At 44.2% G+C, this 19,445-nt stretch overlaps 1 protein-coding gene across 1 annotated transcript in view; it reads right to left on the reverse strand.

The window, feature by feature from the left end:
• Positions 1-1,455: 1,455 nt before the first annotated feature.
• IRS1 (insulin receptor substrate 1) overlaps positions 1,456-19,445 on the reverse strand; it is a 36,384-nt gene continuing 18,394 nt past the window's right edge. The window contains exon 2 of the mRNA XM_044289787.1: positions 1,456-2,538. Coding sequence (XP_044145722.1) covers positions 2,534-2,538 — 5 coding nt within the window. The 3' untranslated portion in view covers positions 1,456-2,533. The remainder of the gene's footprint in view (positions 2,539-19,445) is intronic.

Raw genomic sequence — 19,445 nt, forward strand, 5'->3', positions numbered from 1 at the left:
CTGCTGTGCCTGGCTCATCTATATGGGCACTGCTTTGGAGGGCCCAATAGAATGGTCATTGCCCTGGACACAATTGGATGGGTATCTGCTTTGGCACAAAGTACTCTGTGGAAACTGCTACGAGATGCTTAGTAACCGCACAATGGTATATTCAACCGTGTTAACATTTTTACTGTGCTGCCCCTACTTGCAGCTCAGAGCTCGAAGGTGGCACCACTGTTTAAGTACTACAATGTCATAATCAGACTATAAGAATAATTTGCGAGGCGTCATATGTTTGGCTTGCTGTGGGCACTAAGCATAAAAACATTGGATTGTCGTGAGTTTTAAACTAGAGCTGATGTAGGTGGTGTTAAAAGAATAACGGGTCAAGACTACATCCAAATTAAGGTCCCTTTACATGGGCCGATGTAGAAGGCGATTGTCAGGGAGGAAGCGTTGCTTCCTGACAATCGCCTGCTAGTCAGAGGAGAAAACTGCATTTACATGCAGTGATCTCCTCCACAGTATGGGATGCCATAGCTCAGGCATCCTCTAACTGCGGCCCTCCAGCTGTTGTAAAACTACAACTCCCACAATGCCCTGCTGAAGGCTGATAGCTGTAGGCCAGGGATGTCAAACTCGTGGCCCTCCAGCTGTTGCAAAACTACAACTCCCTTCATGCCTGGACATACTACAGCTATCAGGGAATGATGGGAGTTGTAGTTTTGCAACATCAGGAGGGCCACGAGTTTGACATCCATGCTGTAGACTGTTCAGGCATGCTGGGAGTTATAGTTTTGCAACAGCTGGAGGGCCACAGTTTGAGGATGCCTGCCATAGCTCATCCCCATACAGAATCACTGTTTGCCATTGTTAGCTTGTATGCTACCAGATCATTCTAGATAAAGTAGATAATTATACAAATGCATCAAAGGAAATAGCATGTTTAAAGGGAATATGTCACCAGTTTTACGCTTCCCTCTCTGAGGGCAGCATAAACTAGTGACAGATATGTGAAGTAACCCACTTAGCTTTCGTGTGTGCCGACCATTGGGGTCCACTCAGTACACAGCACATGCTAGAGAGTTCTCATACTCATGAGCTTCCTCTCTCCCTGCTGATGACTGACATCTTTCTTCCTATCAGCAGCAGGACGTCATGGAAAGATGAATATCAGGACTCCTTGGCGCGCACTGTATTGGGTGGACTCCACTGCTTGGATCATTTAGCAAATTTACTGGATCATTTGGAGTAAGTTGACCCAGCATTCTGCGCAGCGGGTCGCTCATCCCCAGTCACCGCTGCTCTTGTATGGCAGCATAAAACTGGTGACAGATTCCCTTTAACACACCTGTATGACGGACATCTATAGACCTGTGTCTTTGTGTGGCCATGAAACCTTCCACCGTTAGAATATATATATCACTTATATGTTAGTAAAGGACAACAAATTACACCACATTTACCAGAAAAAAAATTAAACAGTATCTAGTTTATTACATATAGAAAGATTTTCCAGAATTTACAAACAACCACATTGCTCATTCCAGGGAGTTTCATTTAAAGAATTCAGCCAAGTTTCACTTTTTTTCCCTTTTTTTATTTTTTTTTTAAATTTTATTATTATTATTATTTTTTTATTTTTACTTCTTTCTTTTATAACTATATACAATGGAAGACTCTTTATTATTTTTTATTTTCTTGTACCTGTGCAATGAAAAAAAAAAAAAAAAAAGTCAGTGTTTTTTTTTTTTATCTTTTAAACCTGTGACTAGCGTGGGTATGGTCATTGGTTCTGATAAACTGCAGCCCCATCTGGCACCGAAGGAGTTAAAGCACATCACTGCCGGGAGTGCAGATGTATTCTGACATACGCTTATATTACAAGTCTCACTAAATAGGACCCAAAATAAGGAGTCCTAGCAATCTAGGACCGGATTTGTTTCTTAGAAAGGAGGATAGTACTCTACGTCTTTTATTAGCCATATTTTAGCAATTATCCAAAGTCTTTTTACAACAGTATACCTCAAATTCCCACATAAAAAATGGGCTCTAAGAGAAAAAAAAATAAATTGTATAAATCAAAAACCTATGTTAAATATTTAATTCTCAATCAATATTATTAACAGTTCTTTTGTACTTATAATAATTTACACCAATGATTTGTAATACAGTTTTTTTTTTTTTCTTTCTTGAAAATTTTCAGCAGCAACTTAAATTGAATGAGTTGAGTACAATGTGCGAAGAAGAAAGTCCATGTGCACCGCGAGCTGGTGCTGGGGGGATCACTGAGGTTGTCTCCAAAGATGAAGAAGGAGCAGATTGCTTCTGTCCAGGCGTCACAGTGCGTTTTGCTTGGCACAACAGACAAGGTGCGGTTTAGTCAGCTGACTCCTGAGGTTTGCGTGTGAAGTAAACAAGGTGAAGTGGATGCAGCGTACCATCTATTGAAGAGGAGGATTGTGAGGTCCTGGTTGTGATGTGTGGAGGTTACTGAGAGTCCATAATCCCTTGAGATTGAACAGGTATCTTGCTGAGGTTGTAGAGGTTGTTATTCTGGAGAGCAAAAAATAAAAAACAAACATTAATATATTTGACCTTCACTGTCGCACATCAGACTAGAAAACTACTAGAGAACCCCTTTAACATGTTTAACACAATCAGAGATACTAAAGGGTTGTTCCATCTGGACACCCTGGGGGAGATTTATCAAACAGGTGTAAAGTAGAACCAGCTTAGTTGCCCATAGCAACCAATCAGATTCCACCTTTCATTTTCCAAAGAAGCTGTGAAAAATGAAAGGTGAAATCTGATGGGTTGCCATGTATCTATATACCATACATAAGTGCCCTTCACCGCTATGGCACAGCAAGCGCTGGCTCAGCTATTTTCGGAAGCACCACAGCAGTAAAGTGAATGGAGAAAGCCGCACAAGCGCCATGTTCTCTATGTTCACAGCAGGGTCTCATTTTTGAGACGTGCTGGTCCCAGAAGTAGGACCCACGCCTATCAGATATTTATGGCCTATCCTATCAATAGGTCATAATCGTCTTTAATTTCCACGGTCACGGCAGGGGCGCAGCTGTCTGACAATTCTCGCACCCGTTTCTTCGGGGGCTAAAAACATTGCATACAAAAACAAGCAAGTGCTTCCCCGTAAGTGGATGCTGAAGAGATTTTGGCAACACCTCATACACTGAAGACCATCAAGCTCTCTCGCCTCTCCTGACATGTCTCTTTTAGTAAATGTTTGCACCCCCGGCGAAATAACAATTCTAGAGCATCTTTTCTCATAACTCAGTTGTGCTGTACCTCCGTTATTCTTCCTAGAAATATATAAATAAAATTACCAACTGGGCGTTACCATTGCCTTTGTCAATTGGGCGTGTCCCTACACATTCGGGCAGTATCAGCATTGATTGTACAGTGTCAGCCACCCCCACAACTGGTGACACCCAGTAGTCAACTTAACCTGACATTTCTAGCGGGAATAACTGAGGAACAGCACAATGCTCCACAATTATTTTGTGGGGAACATACAGTTCTTACTAAGACAGACGTCTCCAGTCAGCCAGCTGGTCCTCTTTAAGACAATGCTTTGTGGTTTAAAACTGATAAAGAAGTTTTACATCATGGTATCCATCACACAGCGCTACGACATGTCTATAATATATAGATTAATGCACGCCTTCAAAAACATCTATGCCATATCTGGGTTACAAGTAAACTCAAGATTTCCACAAGATGCAATGCAGTCTGCACTGATCATTTTGGGGACGGGGGGGCGTTCTCTGCGTCTGGACTCGCCATTGTTTTTCAGCGTTTCCTTAACAACCTGTGAAACAAGGCTCGGCACAAATGGCTTAGTGCAGGGGATCTCGGGCTACAGTGAGCTCAGCGTAGGATCATTTAATGTCACTGACATCACTGCTGGCAGCTTAGGAACAGGGGAAACCTGTGTTTAATCTATTTCCTACTTACCGCCAGCAATAGCTGGAGTCCCCGATAATACAGCTTTGTGGTTGGGCTGGCTTACTCAAGCCTTCCTGGCAAGAGGAAGACGTGACTGAAGGTTACAAAAGGGGAGCGTTTTATGCATTCGTCTGAGGTTTCACATCTGCTCCAAGGTGCATTTTACGAAGACCAAGAGTATTTCACTTCAATGTTAAAATATTGCCATTACAGAATAAGAAATTTGACAATTCTGTGCATTCTACAAGTTATCGCCAAGCTGGAAACAACAGGCAAGGCGAGATAGGCTGCAATCCAGAACCAGATTAATTCATCGCTGCTAAGTTCACATGGCTCCAGCACCTCCTAACCACCCTAGGTGGTCCGTGTGTAAGGTCGCAGACAAACCTGCTGCATCAAAGGAGGAATCTACTAAATCTTTTAAGCTTCTCAAACGCTAAACAAGGTCTCTGCTGCTTGGTTTGCAGTTCAAACGCTAAAGCAAATCTAATAAGCAAACGCACTCAAAGACCGTATGAGAGAAGAACATTTATCCTACAGGCGCTGGCCTGCAGCCCTAAAAGTCGTCTGGGCTGCGCTCATTCACACCATATAGGAAATATGTCAATGCATTTTTTTTCCATTAGGAGCGCCGGATCCCAGACGGGCTGAAACTCCCATGTAATGCTCTCGGTATGCATTTCTGGAAAAAGCACAAGGAACGCTTGCCAGACCCTCAAATGATTTACCATATCCTGTGACGACATGCAAACATAAAAACAATCCCGAAATGTCTGAAATAGTATAGGCAAACAAAGCGTTTAAAGCACGGCTGCACAAAAATAGCGGGCGCCTCCTCAAAGGTGCCAAGGCTCCTCGAGACCGCAGGCGATAGCTCAACACTGCTCGCAATGGACAATCTCAATGTGAGAGCTCTTAGGGCACCTGCACAAGGTGCAGATTTGTATGCAGAAATCCGCATGAAGAAAAGAAACAAAAAAAAGTCTGTGCTGTTTATTACAGTTTTGGTGCATTTTTTGCAACTTTTTTTTATGCGTTTATGTGCTGTCCGCATCTGTAGTTCCATTCCGCAGCCTCGCAAAAAAAGATAAAGCATGTCCTATTCCTGTCCTCAATTGCGGTCAAGAATAGGCATTTTCTATGGAGCGGCAGCCATGTGCGGAACGCAATTTGCAGAACGCACACGGTCCAGTATCCAGTGCACACTATCCAGTTTTGAGGATCTGCAAAACACTACGGTTTTGTGAATGTATCCTTACGCTGTGGTTTTCCTGCATAAAGGGGGGGGGGGGGGGACACACACTTGATCAGCAATGCACTCGGGCACCCTTAGGCTGTGTTTACACGTTACGACACAATGCGTTTGATGTAGTTTTCCAGAAATTCCAAAAAATGCTGTGAGGTTATTGCAGTTTCACAAAACTGCTGCAAAATCTCAGCACAACCTCACTAATATGTCTATGCTGCCACTTTTCAAAAATGAAAGGTCTGTCACATCACCACATGCCTTGTGCACAATCATGGTATACACCACTGAACACACATCAAAATCCACCTGAAAATGACTCCGTGTGGCTGCACCCCATCAGACGACACTCTTTCTGCTTCACTCCAGTTCTTAACCTCCGCGAGTCTGATGGAGTCTCGGGCACAAGTCAATGCTCAGGCTGGCAGCTCGTCGTTTTTTAGCAAGAATGCGTTCGGCAGACGCACACGTTTAATCCAGATCCCGGTTATGTCCCACAATTCAGAGAAACAACTAATGAGACCGAGAAAAGACGTCATGTCTGGTTTCATCTAGCCATCTTTAAAAGTCTTGCAAAAGTGATCATTAAAGTTGCCTTTCCATATGTGGGAAGCCTTGTTCTGGGCATTACAGCATTGACTTCTAATGAGTACAATTAGGGTCTTGGTTATGAATCTGCCAGACAATGCCTCTCACATGATTTCGGGTTTACACGATAGAAAACTGCATCTTCTTTGTAATTAAAGGGGTTAGAGCCCCATGAAGATGACAACCCTTGTCCATATGTCCTATCAGGTCATATAGGGGCAGTTCCACACTCACAACCCCCTCCATGAGCCAGAGCAGAGACCCCCTTGATGGCTGACTTTAACCATCCTTGTATAACATGGGCGGCCATTTATCTTAAAGGGATTGTCTAGAAAAATACATACTCCCCTCTTTTTCTGGCGCCATTCTCGTCACTGCCAGTTCAGTCTCTCTCCCTCGGCGGTGACGAGCCAATCACGTTATACTGGCGAGGACAGCGACTGGCTATAGAAGCCACGTGCCAGTTACCGGCACATTACTGCTACAGGGACTGAACAGTTGGCGCAGCAAACGCTGCCAGAGGAAGATGTAATTCTTATTTTTTTTACAACGTTCAGGGGCATTTGAATTCTCAGACAATCCGTTTAAAGGCCGCCCTGTAAAACCACATACTGTATTACGCTGCGTTTTTTTAAATGGAACAATCACATGTAATCTATATCACGTGCTGTTAGCCTTAAGGAACGCCTGCGCAAGTCTGAAGAGCTACAGATTTGCCACCGTGGATTTGCCTGCAGCAAATCCGTAGAATTGCACAGCACCAGCAAAGTGAATGAGTTTTAAACAATTTTGATTCTTTTTTGCAGCAGAAATTGACCTGCTGTGCAGATTTTACGTAAATGGTTTGGTGTGGTGTTCCAGCTGCGGATTTCAGTCATGTGTGGACACACCCTTAAGGGGGTTAAACCAGTTAGTGCCCATCAAAGTGCATGCAACCATGCCACCCCAAAAGGCTGTACTGCATTGGTGATTGTCCAATGGTCTGGGCAGGTAGGAGCTTACAGGGAATTTTTCATGATGTCTACAGAGGAGTCCTTCATTTTTGCTCAACTGACATAAGCTAATTTTCCTATTCACGAGTGTTGGCGGTACGTGGATGGTGATCTACATTAGGAAAGGGGTCAGTGTGCTGTTTCTACAAAGCGAAGAGCAATCACACGCTCCTCCGATGAAAGCCGTCCTGCCAGTTTATACTAGAAGCTGAAGCTCTCTATATATAGAAGTGATGCCTCAGCACCAAAGCTTTGTAACATGCTTCATCGTCAGTGCCAGCAAATGCCAGGATAAACCCCCAGAGGAATATCTGGCCGAGCGATGCAGGGTAAACAACACTAAACAAGAAGGGTAAAGCATCCAAATTCAATGTCGCTCCAGTTCATTATCTACAGCACCGGGCGTTCCCACTAATCACCCTGAAGGATTAATAATTTCTCCCCCTTTGGTGCTAAGAAGTAAAATCAGAGGCGTCAGATCTCTGCACCTAACAAGATGACTGTGCTTCCCATACAGCATGCCTGTCCAGGGGCAGCGAGAATAGGTCAGTGTAATCCTGAATATGACATCTACAGGTGAACGGTATAATAGGATTCCCGGGACTAGGTGAAAGGTCTAGCTAACAAGGATGCTGACCCCTGGGATCCTGGCGGAGGGAGGAAAGCATGTCTATAGAGCTAAATGTAGCTATCCTACCACATATAGAGAAAAACTAGCTGGACAAATCCCAATACCAAGTAGAAAAATGCATTCAAATTTTTATTTTATTTTTTACGGAAATGGCCATGGATCAGAAGAACGTGGCCGCTTTCTTCCAGAAACCGCACCACACCTGTTCATGGGTTGCGTTTGCTACTAACGTGAATGAGACTGAGCTGCAATACCACACACAACCAGGTGTGGTGCCGTTTCTGAAAGAAGGGAGCCATGTTTTTCAACTCTCTGGTTCCTGAAATAATCTAATCGGCTCCTCAAGTGTACAGTAATGTGTCCCTTTATACAGAACAATCTCAAAAGTGACCTGCGTTAAGCGTCCCTGAATGCCATCTGGCGTCGTAACTCACATCTGAAAAGTATTTGTACCGAGACCAAAATATGCGAAGGAAAAGTACATCATGAGAGACTCAGATTACTCCGAGGTCTGAAACAACTGCAGCAAAACACTGCATTTATCATCAACAGCAAAATGTTCTCATGGCCCAAATATATAAAGTTTCCATACACAAGGAAGCGAGAAAGGCTAAGCAGCCACTTACGGGGCCTCGTGATGGAGAAAGCACCTTACTAATAAAAGTTAATGTGCCAAGACTGTACTCTGTATTCAAGAGCAGCTCTGTTTAGCCACAAATCAATGGGAAACAACTGTCCTCGGGGCAGGTGTATACACCGATGTACTGAAGAAGGCATGTGACTGCTTCCAACCGGGGAAGAACTGGTTGGAGGTGGTGGCCCACCCATGCCCATTACTGGAGAAGAAGCTGCTAAACACCAGAAAAGCAACTAAAAGCAGACCGATCACGACTTTAGGGTAGGTTTTTGTTCGCATTTTATGGCTAAAAGCCTTGTAAAATAGGATTCTAGGTTCACTCATTTTGTCATTATATAAAGTGGAACGTAGTACCAAGCCCTAACCTTTAAGGGTACGGCCACACGGTCAGGTTTACTGATGCAGTTTTGGAGGACAAAATCAGAAGCGGATCATAAAAGGAGAGAAAGTATACACAGACATATTCACTCCTGGTTTTGGCTTTCAAAACTACATCAGGAAACCTGACAGCGAAGCCGTACTCTAAGCCCCTTGTATTCAGGGTTGATGATTGGTCAGGCAAACGTTCGCATGGATATTCGTACCCAATTACTCCCCTGTATAAATATGTCCAGTGATCAGCTGACAAATGCTGATCTCATCTCATTTCCTGGCCTCAAAAAAAAAAAAAAAATCACAACTGTCAGCAGCACATTGCCCTGAGTAAACAATATGTACAAAGGGCATGTGGTCGAATGATCACACTAATGATTGTTTGTTCCCTCACTTTATGACGGTTACTACGTTTAAATGTAGTACACGTTTACATGCCCTCTGATCTTCCAGTAGAACTGTGGCACTCGGGATCAGCATGCTGGAGTATTCTTCAGACAGTGCCCATTCTCTGTACAGGAGATCACAGCTTTTGGGACATAACATAACTTACTTTATATATATGACCAGCTGCTGACTCAAAACTTACTTTATCCAAAAATGTTGCACCATGTTTGTATGATTGCACCCTTGCTCCTCCTTCCCTCTCCTTATTTATTGGAGACATGACTATGCAGTAACCTGGACATGTCCCTCAAGGAGAGTGAGGGGATGGCAGAGAAAGTAGGAGAAGGAAGGGTGTATTGCTTGTATTCTTAAGGAAAAAACTATTCTGGAGCATCTTTTCGTTGATCTCCACATTGTGCTGTCCCACTGCAATCCCTCCTAGAAAGAAATGAATAAATGGTTGACTTTGAGGGTGTGTCCCCATACACTGACTGCCTGTCCAATCCGTGCTGACAGTCTCGGTGTTATATCAGTATATAATCACTAAGGAGGCCATTAGTGCTGAATACTTAGAAAGTTGTATAGCACTTGGGCATCACAAGAGTGTGTCTTCCTACGTCTTACTATGAATGGTGCTGAAGTGCTCTTAGGATTAGTTTACGCACAAAGGCAGGCAGGGGCAGAGTGGGAATGCACCAGCCGACGCTTCCCGGGATTGTGACCGCTCTCTTTCAAAGAGCTCTACTCCTGGAATGCTGCCAGCTGGAGGACCATGACGCACTCCCGAGCACCAGAACGTATGTGGCCTCGCAAGGATGACAGGTGCATTATTTTTAACCTTCCCATAAGCATAGTGGGGGGAGGAAGGGGGGAATATCCTAAAAAAACATCCATTAATTATGTTCAGGAACAAAAAAGAAGCAGTGTGGAACATATAAGGAGCAGCAGTGGTGCGACCCAGTTACCTATTATGTAACATGCAGGGGATAGGCCTACTTCATAGTGACATTACCGAATCCACTGAACCTCAGCTGACAGGCAAGGGAACATTTCCTACAGACATCCTAAGGATATCAATGGAAAAAAAAAAAAAAAAAAAAGTCTGGGTCATTCTCACTTGGATGTACCCTCTGCTGTCAGAGTCCTTGTCTACGAATAGAATTCCAGAACTGCGGTAAAAACTGACACTTGCAGGTAGCATTGTTGGGCAGGAAGGGAATGTACACTACAACGCCAATTTCTAGGGCATCCAGGAAACATCCTACATTGTCACTCTTCAAATCTAGTTAATCCAAACTAATGTTGAAAAGACCACATAGAAGATAATCGGACTTCATGCAAGAGGAGAACTTTTACCGAAGAGCAAACAGACGACCGTTTAATACACTGGCAATGCCTTTTTCCATAGGGAACTGCTTTACACGTAATCCGTGAAGCAGTGAAAGGACGAAGACGATGAAACCTTCACTTATGTAGTCAGAAAGGCTCTTAACATTCGGAACAATTGGCGCATGAAGATCATGTAATGTGACAAGCATGATCTAGAAGGAGACTCCTCCACGTAGGATGGCAAGCCCTGTAATGAGGAACATGCATGCAGCCCCTCATCACAGCAGCCGCTCCATGTTCTGAGACATTAAACACTAATTAACAGACGTCTCCTATTGTGCCAAGAACACGGCCAGCACCGTCCCAGGTCTACACAGTTGTGGCATGTGATCGTTTTATAGCTAAAGCCATCATGAATGGGAGATCACAAGAACAGGCAGGCACGTGCCCAGAAGTCTCTGCCGAGAGGTGCTGCATGCTTCAAAAGGAGCCGTCACTTCAGAGCTGCCACCACACAGGGAGGGATGTGGACATCTGCCAAGTCTACTACCCACCACATATAGGCTTTTTGCCCCTTTTTAAACGAACTTGAAATAAAGGTTTTGTTTTTTATTTTTAAACATTCATCAGGCTGTGAATTTATTAACACACAGGTAACCACACTGCCGGACACATGCAGAGCAACGATTGCACAGGACTGGAGGAATAGTGTAGTTTGCAGTATATGGAAGCCATGACGCTAATGTGAACATTGCCATATGTAAGAATATGTTAAAGGTTTAAAGGGGGTGTCGGGTGTTTAATACTGACAACCTATCCTCAGAATAGGTCATCATTGTCTGATCGGTGAGTGTCCGACTCCCAGCACCGCCGCCAATCAGCGGTGGTCTCTTCCTAGGCCAGTGACATGTTCGCCTGTCATATGGCCTTGGCACAGCGCCATCGCTGAGTTGCCATCCAATGATGAGCTGCGAGGAGGTCATGATGCTCACCAGAAGTACCCTAAGGCTACATATGCACACAACAGTGAAAAACGGACGTGTGTTGTAAATTCTTTTTAAAGGCCATCACATGTCCGTTTTAAGACCAATGGTAGTCTATGGGGTTGTTCACACAGCAGTTTTTTTTGACTGTCAGTGAAAAACGGACGCAAAAAAACATGCTCTATCTTGTCCGTTTTTCAGACTGACTGCCCCCATACAATTGAATGGGTCCATTTTTAACGTCTGTTTCTCAGAAAAGAATCAGTGAAAAATTGCCAGTTAAAAAATGTCCGTTTTAACAGACATCGTGTGCATGTAGCCTAAGGCTATGTTCACACAAGTAGTGAAGTGCTGTTCTGGAAAGGATTAGCCATATTAATAAAGCTAATATGTCGGAGATATCCATCAGTCTCGTAGGCTTATATTACATTAAACAATCAGGCAGGCGGGAGGCGTTCCTTTCCGAAAATCGCCTGCTCAATAGTGCAGAAGAAACTGCTATTACATGCAGCGATCTCCTCCTCAGTATGGAGAGGAGCGATCACTAATGACATCGCTCATCCTCCTACTGACTAGTCGTTAGATGGCACGATCTGCTGGCGGCAAACAATGGGGGTCATTTATTAAGATCGGCGTTTTAGACGGTATTACACAGGCAGATCATCACTAACGGGCGTGCCTGTGAATGCTTGCTAGCAATGATCTCCATGATTATCTGCTAGCGCAGGGGTCAGCAACCTTTGGCACCCCAGATGTGGTGAAACTACGACTCCCAACTTGTTCCAATAATTTCTAAGGGAGCTTGAAAAACAGCTTAGCAAGTGTGCATGCTGGGAGTTGTAGTTTCACCACAGCTGGTGTGCCGAAGGTTGCTGATCCCTGTGCTAGTGTAATATAACCAGATCTATAATCCATCAGACTGTAATCTCTCAGATTTCTAATCTGATGAATCTGACACATGTTAACATAGCCTTAGAGAGTTTCTGATGGATGCCATGCTTCATTAGCACCAACCCAGAAAAGTTGCCATCTCACAATGCCACACAGCAACTGTAAAGAGGGATCCAGGCAGCTTTGCTGCCACCGGCTAATAGAATAGGACAGTCAGGGCTGCCTGCGCTTGCTGCCTCCATGAAAACCAATACCTCCGCCCTGCAATGTGTGTTGTTTATGTCAAGCTAAAGTTAGTAGCTGAAACAGGCACCGTGGCAAATAAATCAAAATTGCGCACAGATATGATATAGATATGTTCTGAAGAGAGGCATGAAGCTGGAAACAGGAGTAACGTGGAAAAAAGGCAGCCCGTCCAGCCAACGAAGGCACATTACACGCTGCATGGGATATTGTTGCAGCTGCATTAGGTACAAAGTCTTCAATTCATCAAATACATCCAAGCGCGTCCTTACATAAGAAGGAATAAAGAGTTTAGCGTTTGCTTCGTGGGAAACTTCTAGGCAGAGTCCTCTGAGGCACATTAATAGCAGAACTTGCATTACGTATTCTGGTAAATATGTGCAGATCGTGGATGATATTAGCACAAGTGCTTTCTCACCACAGACCTACCTGAGAAGCTCTACGGCCTGTTCAGCAATGCTTAGGAGTCTTTGTCATTTCGAAAAATGTGACACACTGGTTGGATGGAGTGGATATCCGGCCATCAACATGGGGGAGGTCAAGCTGCTAATGGCCTAGCAGTAAAATCGGAATCTGTGTTGTACATCGACACACAAATCCCTAGCTGAACCCATTGAAGCAATGGGAAGGAGGTATGGACACTGGGGCATCATTGAATGCTCCTATAGGAGCGATCCCAGGAACTGAAAGTTTTGGAGGCGTTTCTGGTATGTTCCTGAGCAGTCCTGGGGGATTGACATAAATGTTCAAATTTTTGCTATGTACATGTTGGTATGCAGGCCTCTGGTCATTCCATGTTCCCGAAGTCTCCACAAATAATACAGTAAACCTTACGGTGTAAAAATGTACCAGGACCAATGTCATTGAGATCCTGGACATGGGCTATAAAAGTGATATGGGAACAGTGGAGCCGATCCGCTGGTTTTTCTTCAGGTATTTGTCTAAACTGGGGATCGGTAACCTCTGGCACTCAAGTGATGGTGAAACTCCCAGCATGCTCCATTCACTTCTATGGGAGTTCTGTGAACAGCTAAGCAAGTGTGCATGTTGGGAGCAGTAGTTTCACAACAGCTGGTGTGCCGAAGGTTGCTGATCCCTGTCAGAATGGGATTACTTCATCTTCATAGTAAAAAGGAAAGAGAATCCAGCCATTGACCCAACATGGCACACAAGTCAATATTCGTTACCCTGCACCATCGCTAAGTGGAGTCAATTTATTTTAACTACTAAAAAGGAAAAGAAAAAATTCCCTCCGAAAGAAGGCGCAACTGCAATATATGAACGTGATAAGTTTCCTCTAAAACACAAGGCCGGTCAAATAACGTTCTCAAGCTGCTTGTTTTGCTCTTCTTTGGCCTATTTTTAGTCTCTTTATTGAGATTGCTGCATTTTCTCAGTGCCTTCCTTTTATATCATCTTGTGGTTTTCCAGTCTTTAGAAGTATGCAGAGCACTGAGCACTTTATTTTCCCTGGGAAGAATGGAGCACAAAGCGGTGCCAAAAACATTACAAGCAAAACCGCAGAAAAGCACCGTTTGTGCCACGCGTCAAGTTACAGAGCTTCAGGACAGAAGTAAAAAGCAGGCGCTCTATGAGACTCATCAGTGCTAAATATAGTGGGGTTCTATGTAATAACCAAAGAATATATGTGCAAATCTACCATGAACCTGGAAATATCGTCCGGCATGGACCCTGCAGAAGCTTTTGAGAGTGGGAACGAGTAAATGAGAACTGTACCCACTTTATAGTCATCGAGTTGTACTGCCATCTCTGGGGCCCCCCATTTATTTGCATAGTAGGTGTCTCCTGGCCCCTTTGTGTGCAGTTAAGGGGGCACTGAAACACTTTCCGATTTTAGCACCTCACATACATTACACAAAGGAGAGCATCAATTCATGCATGCTCTCTCCCTTTCTGCAGAGGGAGCAGGAAAGAAGGAAACTCTCAAGAAAGGTGGGAGTCCTAGAAATGCAACTGCCACATATGAGACATTACAGATTTTTGATGTCATACATGTCTCATATCATAATATCCCTTGGGATTGGTTCAATCTGATAATGTGACCTTCGGATCAGAAAAGATTGTGCACCCCTGGTCTAGACAACAGCACTGGCACAGCAGATGCATATGCTGAATGTGCAGTGCGAACAAATCCAGAACTAACCAATGGAAACTAGTGGGCATGGCTGGCATTACACATGGACTTCTCAATTGCGTGGCATCAGTTTTAAACACTTCTACAAGCTTTTTAATAAAGGGGTTGTACAGCATTAGGGCTCGTTCAGACAACCACATCCGTTTTGCGTACGCAAATTGCGTATCGGCAAAACACAGTTACCAGCCGTGTACTTTCCGCATTTTGCGGAATGGAACAGCCAGCCCTATGATAGAAATGCCTATTCTTGTCTGCAAAAACAGACAAATGCCCCGCTGAAATGAATGGGTCAGCATTCATTCTGCACAATTGTGGAACGGATGCGGACACAAACATACGGTTGTCTGAATGAGCCCTTAGAAAAAAAAAATATTACTTTTCTCTCAAAAACAATGTTGTTCCTGTCCACAAGCTCTAAGTGCACTAGAGGTGGAGCTTCACAGTGAAGTGCCCTCTACATTAAGCATTTTCACAGCCCCCCCCCCCTCTGCTTTGAGTGACAGCTGCAGCATCCAACCAGGAGACCACTACAGCTGTCACTCAGCAGAGGGGAGGGTCTGTGAAGAGGCTCAATGCACAGAGCATCTTACTGTGAAGCCTCGCCTCCTTGGCACCTGCAGGAGCACACCCCAGCAGAATAAGGCTACTTGAGGGTATGTAGTGTCCCACTACGTAAAGGTGGGCACTACTAAGGGTCATGTTGCCCCCACCTCCTGTGGGAGATTGGTATTTTGTATTGCATTATAATGTATATTGTCATGTTCTCTCCTGTGTACCAGGCCTGTTAGGGGTGTAGTTTCCTCCTCCAAGCTGTAGAGGGAGCTAGGGAACCCCCTAGTATATATAGTTAGGCCCAGACAGGAAAGGGGCAGTCCAGTCTAGCCTGCCTGAAGTGCTGAGCAAGTGAAGCTCAGAAGTTGCATCTAGGAGAAGAAGTTGCCTCCTGAAGATATCTAGCACCTTGTAAAGTACAGAGCAGAGCCAATTTTATCCAGCCAAGTAGAAAACTGAAAGGCAGAAGGATATTTACAGCAAGAGGATTTATACCAGAGGAAGGTTTTCCCTACCCAAGGATAAAGCCAGTTATAGGGCATACTGGCCTTGGAGAGAGCCAGACAGGATTTTAAGAAAGTACAGCCTGATCTGTGAGTGTTATTCCCTCTGAGTATCTTGCAAGAATTTTGCCTGCCATTTATGTGAAGCCTGCCTGTTACCAGAATCTTTCATATGGAACTAACTGAAGCCTGTATATAGTTGAACTGTTCAGTAAAAAGGTGTTCTGGTTCACTACAACTGTGTGTACCTCAATTATTCCTACAATAAGTCGGTGTGCCACCGTTACCGGCACTGGCGTCACGAACTATAAGGGATCTTGCGACAGGCACACTAAACCTGCAACACCCAGGGCACCTCACCTACCACCCGGCCTGGTCCCTATATACAGAGAGTGCCCCAGAGGATCCATGTGCCAGCCTCTCTATCACTGCTGTACGCCTGCCCAGGGTATCCTACAAATTTTGAGTACCAAAAGCAACCCTTGGTCTGTTAACTGACTTCTGTGACCTCATATTCGCTCCCCCCCCCCCCCCCCCCCGAAGGTCTGGCGTACTGCAGGTACACAAGCAAAAAAAAAATAATCATGAAATCGCCGTGTGGATTTGGAAATTCTGCACAAAAGAACCGAACAACTGACATGCTGTGGATTTCAAAATCCATACGGCAGAGCAATTACCACGTGGAAGATATCAGCAAAGTCTACATGAGATTTGCTTAATCTCAGACTTTGCTGGTACTGTATTGTGTTGCATTTCCCCCCCATGGGAACCTGTGTGGAAAAGCCATGCGTTCTCACTACTCCTAATAAAAACTCCACAAAAGGTATGTTTGCTCTTTTATCCTCAGCTCTTACCTAGGGCTGTTGGCAGTTTAGCACAATCAAAACTGCTGACAGATTCACTCCAACATCGAAATGCATGACTGTATAAAGTATGCAACATAAATAGTGATTAAAATGAACACACAGGCTATAAAAGTGAATGAGGCAATAGTGTAGCAAAGTAGAGCTCCCAAAATACTCCTGCAAACATCAAGGATCAGCTGCCTGAAGACTTAAAGCTCTCCAGGCTAATAGGTAGCATATTTACAATGCGTAAACGGGTATTTCCAGCTTAGCAAATGGTAAAGACAAGTGGATGGCAATACCCAACTGGTCAGCTACAAGGACAGCTTTGAAAAGCCTTGTTTTCCTTAAAAGGGTTAAAGATGCGATAAGTATAGCCGTAAAGAGCGATTGGCTATGAGGGAGATGGGAACCCCTACTGACAAAGCTCTCTTTCTCCAGAAGATCCAGTTTAGGTTAAAACCTCCAGCTTTGTGGGGGCGGAGAGCGAGCTATCGGATAGCTGTGAGCCGTGGCCCAAAGCCATTAAATTCTTTGCTGCTCCCTGCTTTGCCTGCGTATCGTTTTCCGATCGCACAGAGCTTCCATCAGCTGCGTGACCTCACGTTTGAGGACACATTTTGAAAGTAAAGCCCTCTTGGGGTTTCCAGCTCACAGCCATCGTGGCTACAAAGTGAGCCAAACATGTGCGCTCCAGAAAGATGTTTACAGTCTAAATTCCAGTACAGTTCAACTGTATTACATTATGCTCAATTCTGATCACAAGTTACTAGGCAAGAAGGGAAAAAACAGCCCCCAGTCTGAAGAGTGTCCCCATTAATACATCCTGCTAGACTTACCTCCCTCCCCGGAGACGCTCCACCTCCACTCATCTATGTTAGAAAACAAAATGACTCCTCCTTACCATTCACATGTGTTTTCTGTATACAGGAAAAAAACTAGGATTTTTATGGGCAGCACGGTGGCTCTGTGGTTTGCACTGGTGCCTCGCAGCACTAGGGTCCTAGGTTTGAATCAAAGACAACGCGGGGTTTGCTTGGGTTTCCTCCCACACTCCAAAGACATGCTGATAGGGAACTTAGATTGTGAGGACAGAGTGATGCTAATGGTTGTAAAGTGCTGCTGAATAGACCTAGTAGCGCTATATAAGTGCATTAAATACGGTAAATTTAAAAAGAAAAACATACTGACATGTAATTTCATGGTTTTTTTAAATACGGTTTTAAAATGTTTTTTCATACTGCCCATTTTAATGGGAACTCTGGGCACGAATTCAAGAATGGACGTCACTTTTTTTGTGGCATGGTTTTTAAAACCACAAGCAGGGGGAAAAAAAAAAAAAGGTGTCATATCTATTAACAAGCTGTTTTCCCATTTGATTCAATAGAGATGAAATACAAGCGCCTTCAGGACAGTCTTTGGGCACAGAATCCGCGTCGAAAGAACTGTCAGGATACCGTAAAAGTACATTCACATTAGACTTATTAGGGTGCGGAAAACCCACAACCTGCGCCAAAATCTGTATGAGGATCTATTTGGGCAGAGTAGATGGGCCAAATGGTTCTTATCTGCCGACACATTCTATGTTTCTCTATAATGCGGATTTGGTTGGGCATCTCAACCTCTGCAGTGCAAAGGGTGAAACCTATGACATAAATTGACAATCTCATCCATTGCTGCTACTGTACAGGCTCCAGATTTCTCCCCGCCATATGCGGCATTGCCCTTTGACTTTACCCACATACATGGTGACTCCCTGGAGCTTGTTGTTTTCAACTGCTGGCCAGACACAGGCTGTCTACCTCTGTCCATGGTCTCACACACGGATTGGGGGCTCATTACTAAAACCATGGCCTAGGACAAAAAAGTGATCATTATAATCCTCATTAAGTCGAAATAATACTTGTAAAAAGTGAGCAGAAATGCTGGCACCGGTGCAACGCTAGTAGCCGGCACCATGCGGTCATTATGTCTTGTATCGGGGTGAACAATCCTCAGCTATTTAAAGCTGTTTAAAGGGTCACTATGGTTTCAGAAAACTGTGGAGGTCATAGACGCATATAAAAAGTCATGATCGCTGGGTGCGGAGACCCTCATCGATCCCTAGAATGAGGGATCTCCCTTCTGGCGGCTCAAAAGAAGTCTATGGGCTCATCTCAATTCCGTCCTCGACAGTGAGAAGAGAGAGCGCGATATTGGCGAGCTTCTCTCCCCTCTAGGGATCTCAGTACTCAGAGCCACACAGATCTAAAATTTGGTATGTCTCTATGACATATAAAAACAGTTGTGACAAAAAAAAAAAAAAAGGTATTGCCCCCTTTAACTACTTTGTAGGTGAGAATATGGCAGGCGTTGCAGGCGCTCCTAAACAGCCGAAAACACTGTAACGGGGCGGCTACAGCCACTTATTTATACAAGAAGAATTTGGCATAACCTGCTCAGAATAGCGCACGATCCACATTCATCACATAATCTGGACCCTTGGAGCTGCTATATTGGTAACTGAATTGCATAAATGGATATTACATCAATCTGTTAAGCAGCTGCAATACACATCTCATGTAGTCCAAGAAATATATAATAAAAAAGTATAAAGTAAAATAAAAAGAGCTACAGCAGAGCATAGTAGAGGACATGCCACCATTATTATCCGTCACTGTGATCCTTGCAATTGTTACCTTCTAAGGGGATCTTCACGCGTCACGGATTTGCCAGTGGCTAACCTGACTTAAAAGAAGACCAGAGTCAGAAGTCCAAGGCTGACACTCAGTTTTACTGCAAATGTGCAGAGGATGGGCCGCAGGTTTAACCTCATTCAACTGAGCTAATTTGCAGCTTTTCCACAATTATATTTTTTAGACATGCTCGATCTCACTGCCGAGGACTTCTTTTTCTGAAGCAACGAATACAGAAACCAAACCCCTAATCACGTGCATTGAAGGCTGAATGTTAGCAGATTCCAGTCCTTGTAATCTGCCAGGTTATTGATAACAGCACATCGCTCGCTGCCGGTATTTACATGCACAAATTCTCTCTAATATCGGGAGGAACCATGGAAATACGATTGTTCATCCCCATGCAGTTTTCATTTATTGGCAGAAGATCCCAGATTACATGAGATGATGAGCTGTGGACAA

The sequence above is a fragment of the Bufo gargarizans genome, chromosome 4 (assembly GCF_014858855.1).
Source record: "Bufo gargarizans isolate SCDJY-AF-19 chromosome 4, ASM1485885v1, whole genome shotgun sequence".
Lineage (NCBI taxonomy): Eukaryota > Metazoa > Chordata > Amphibia > Anura > Bufonidae > Bufo > Bufo gargarizans.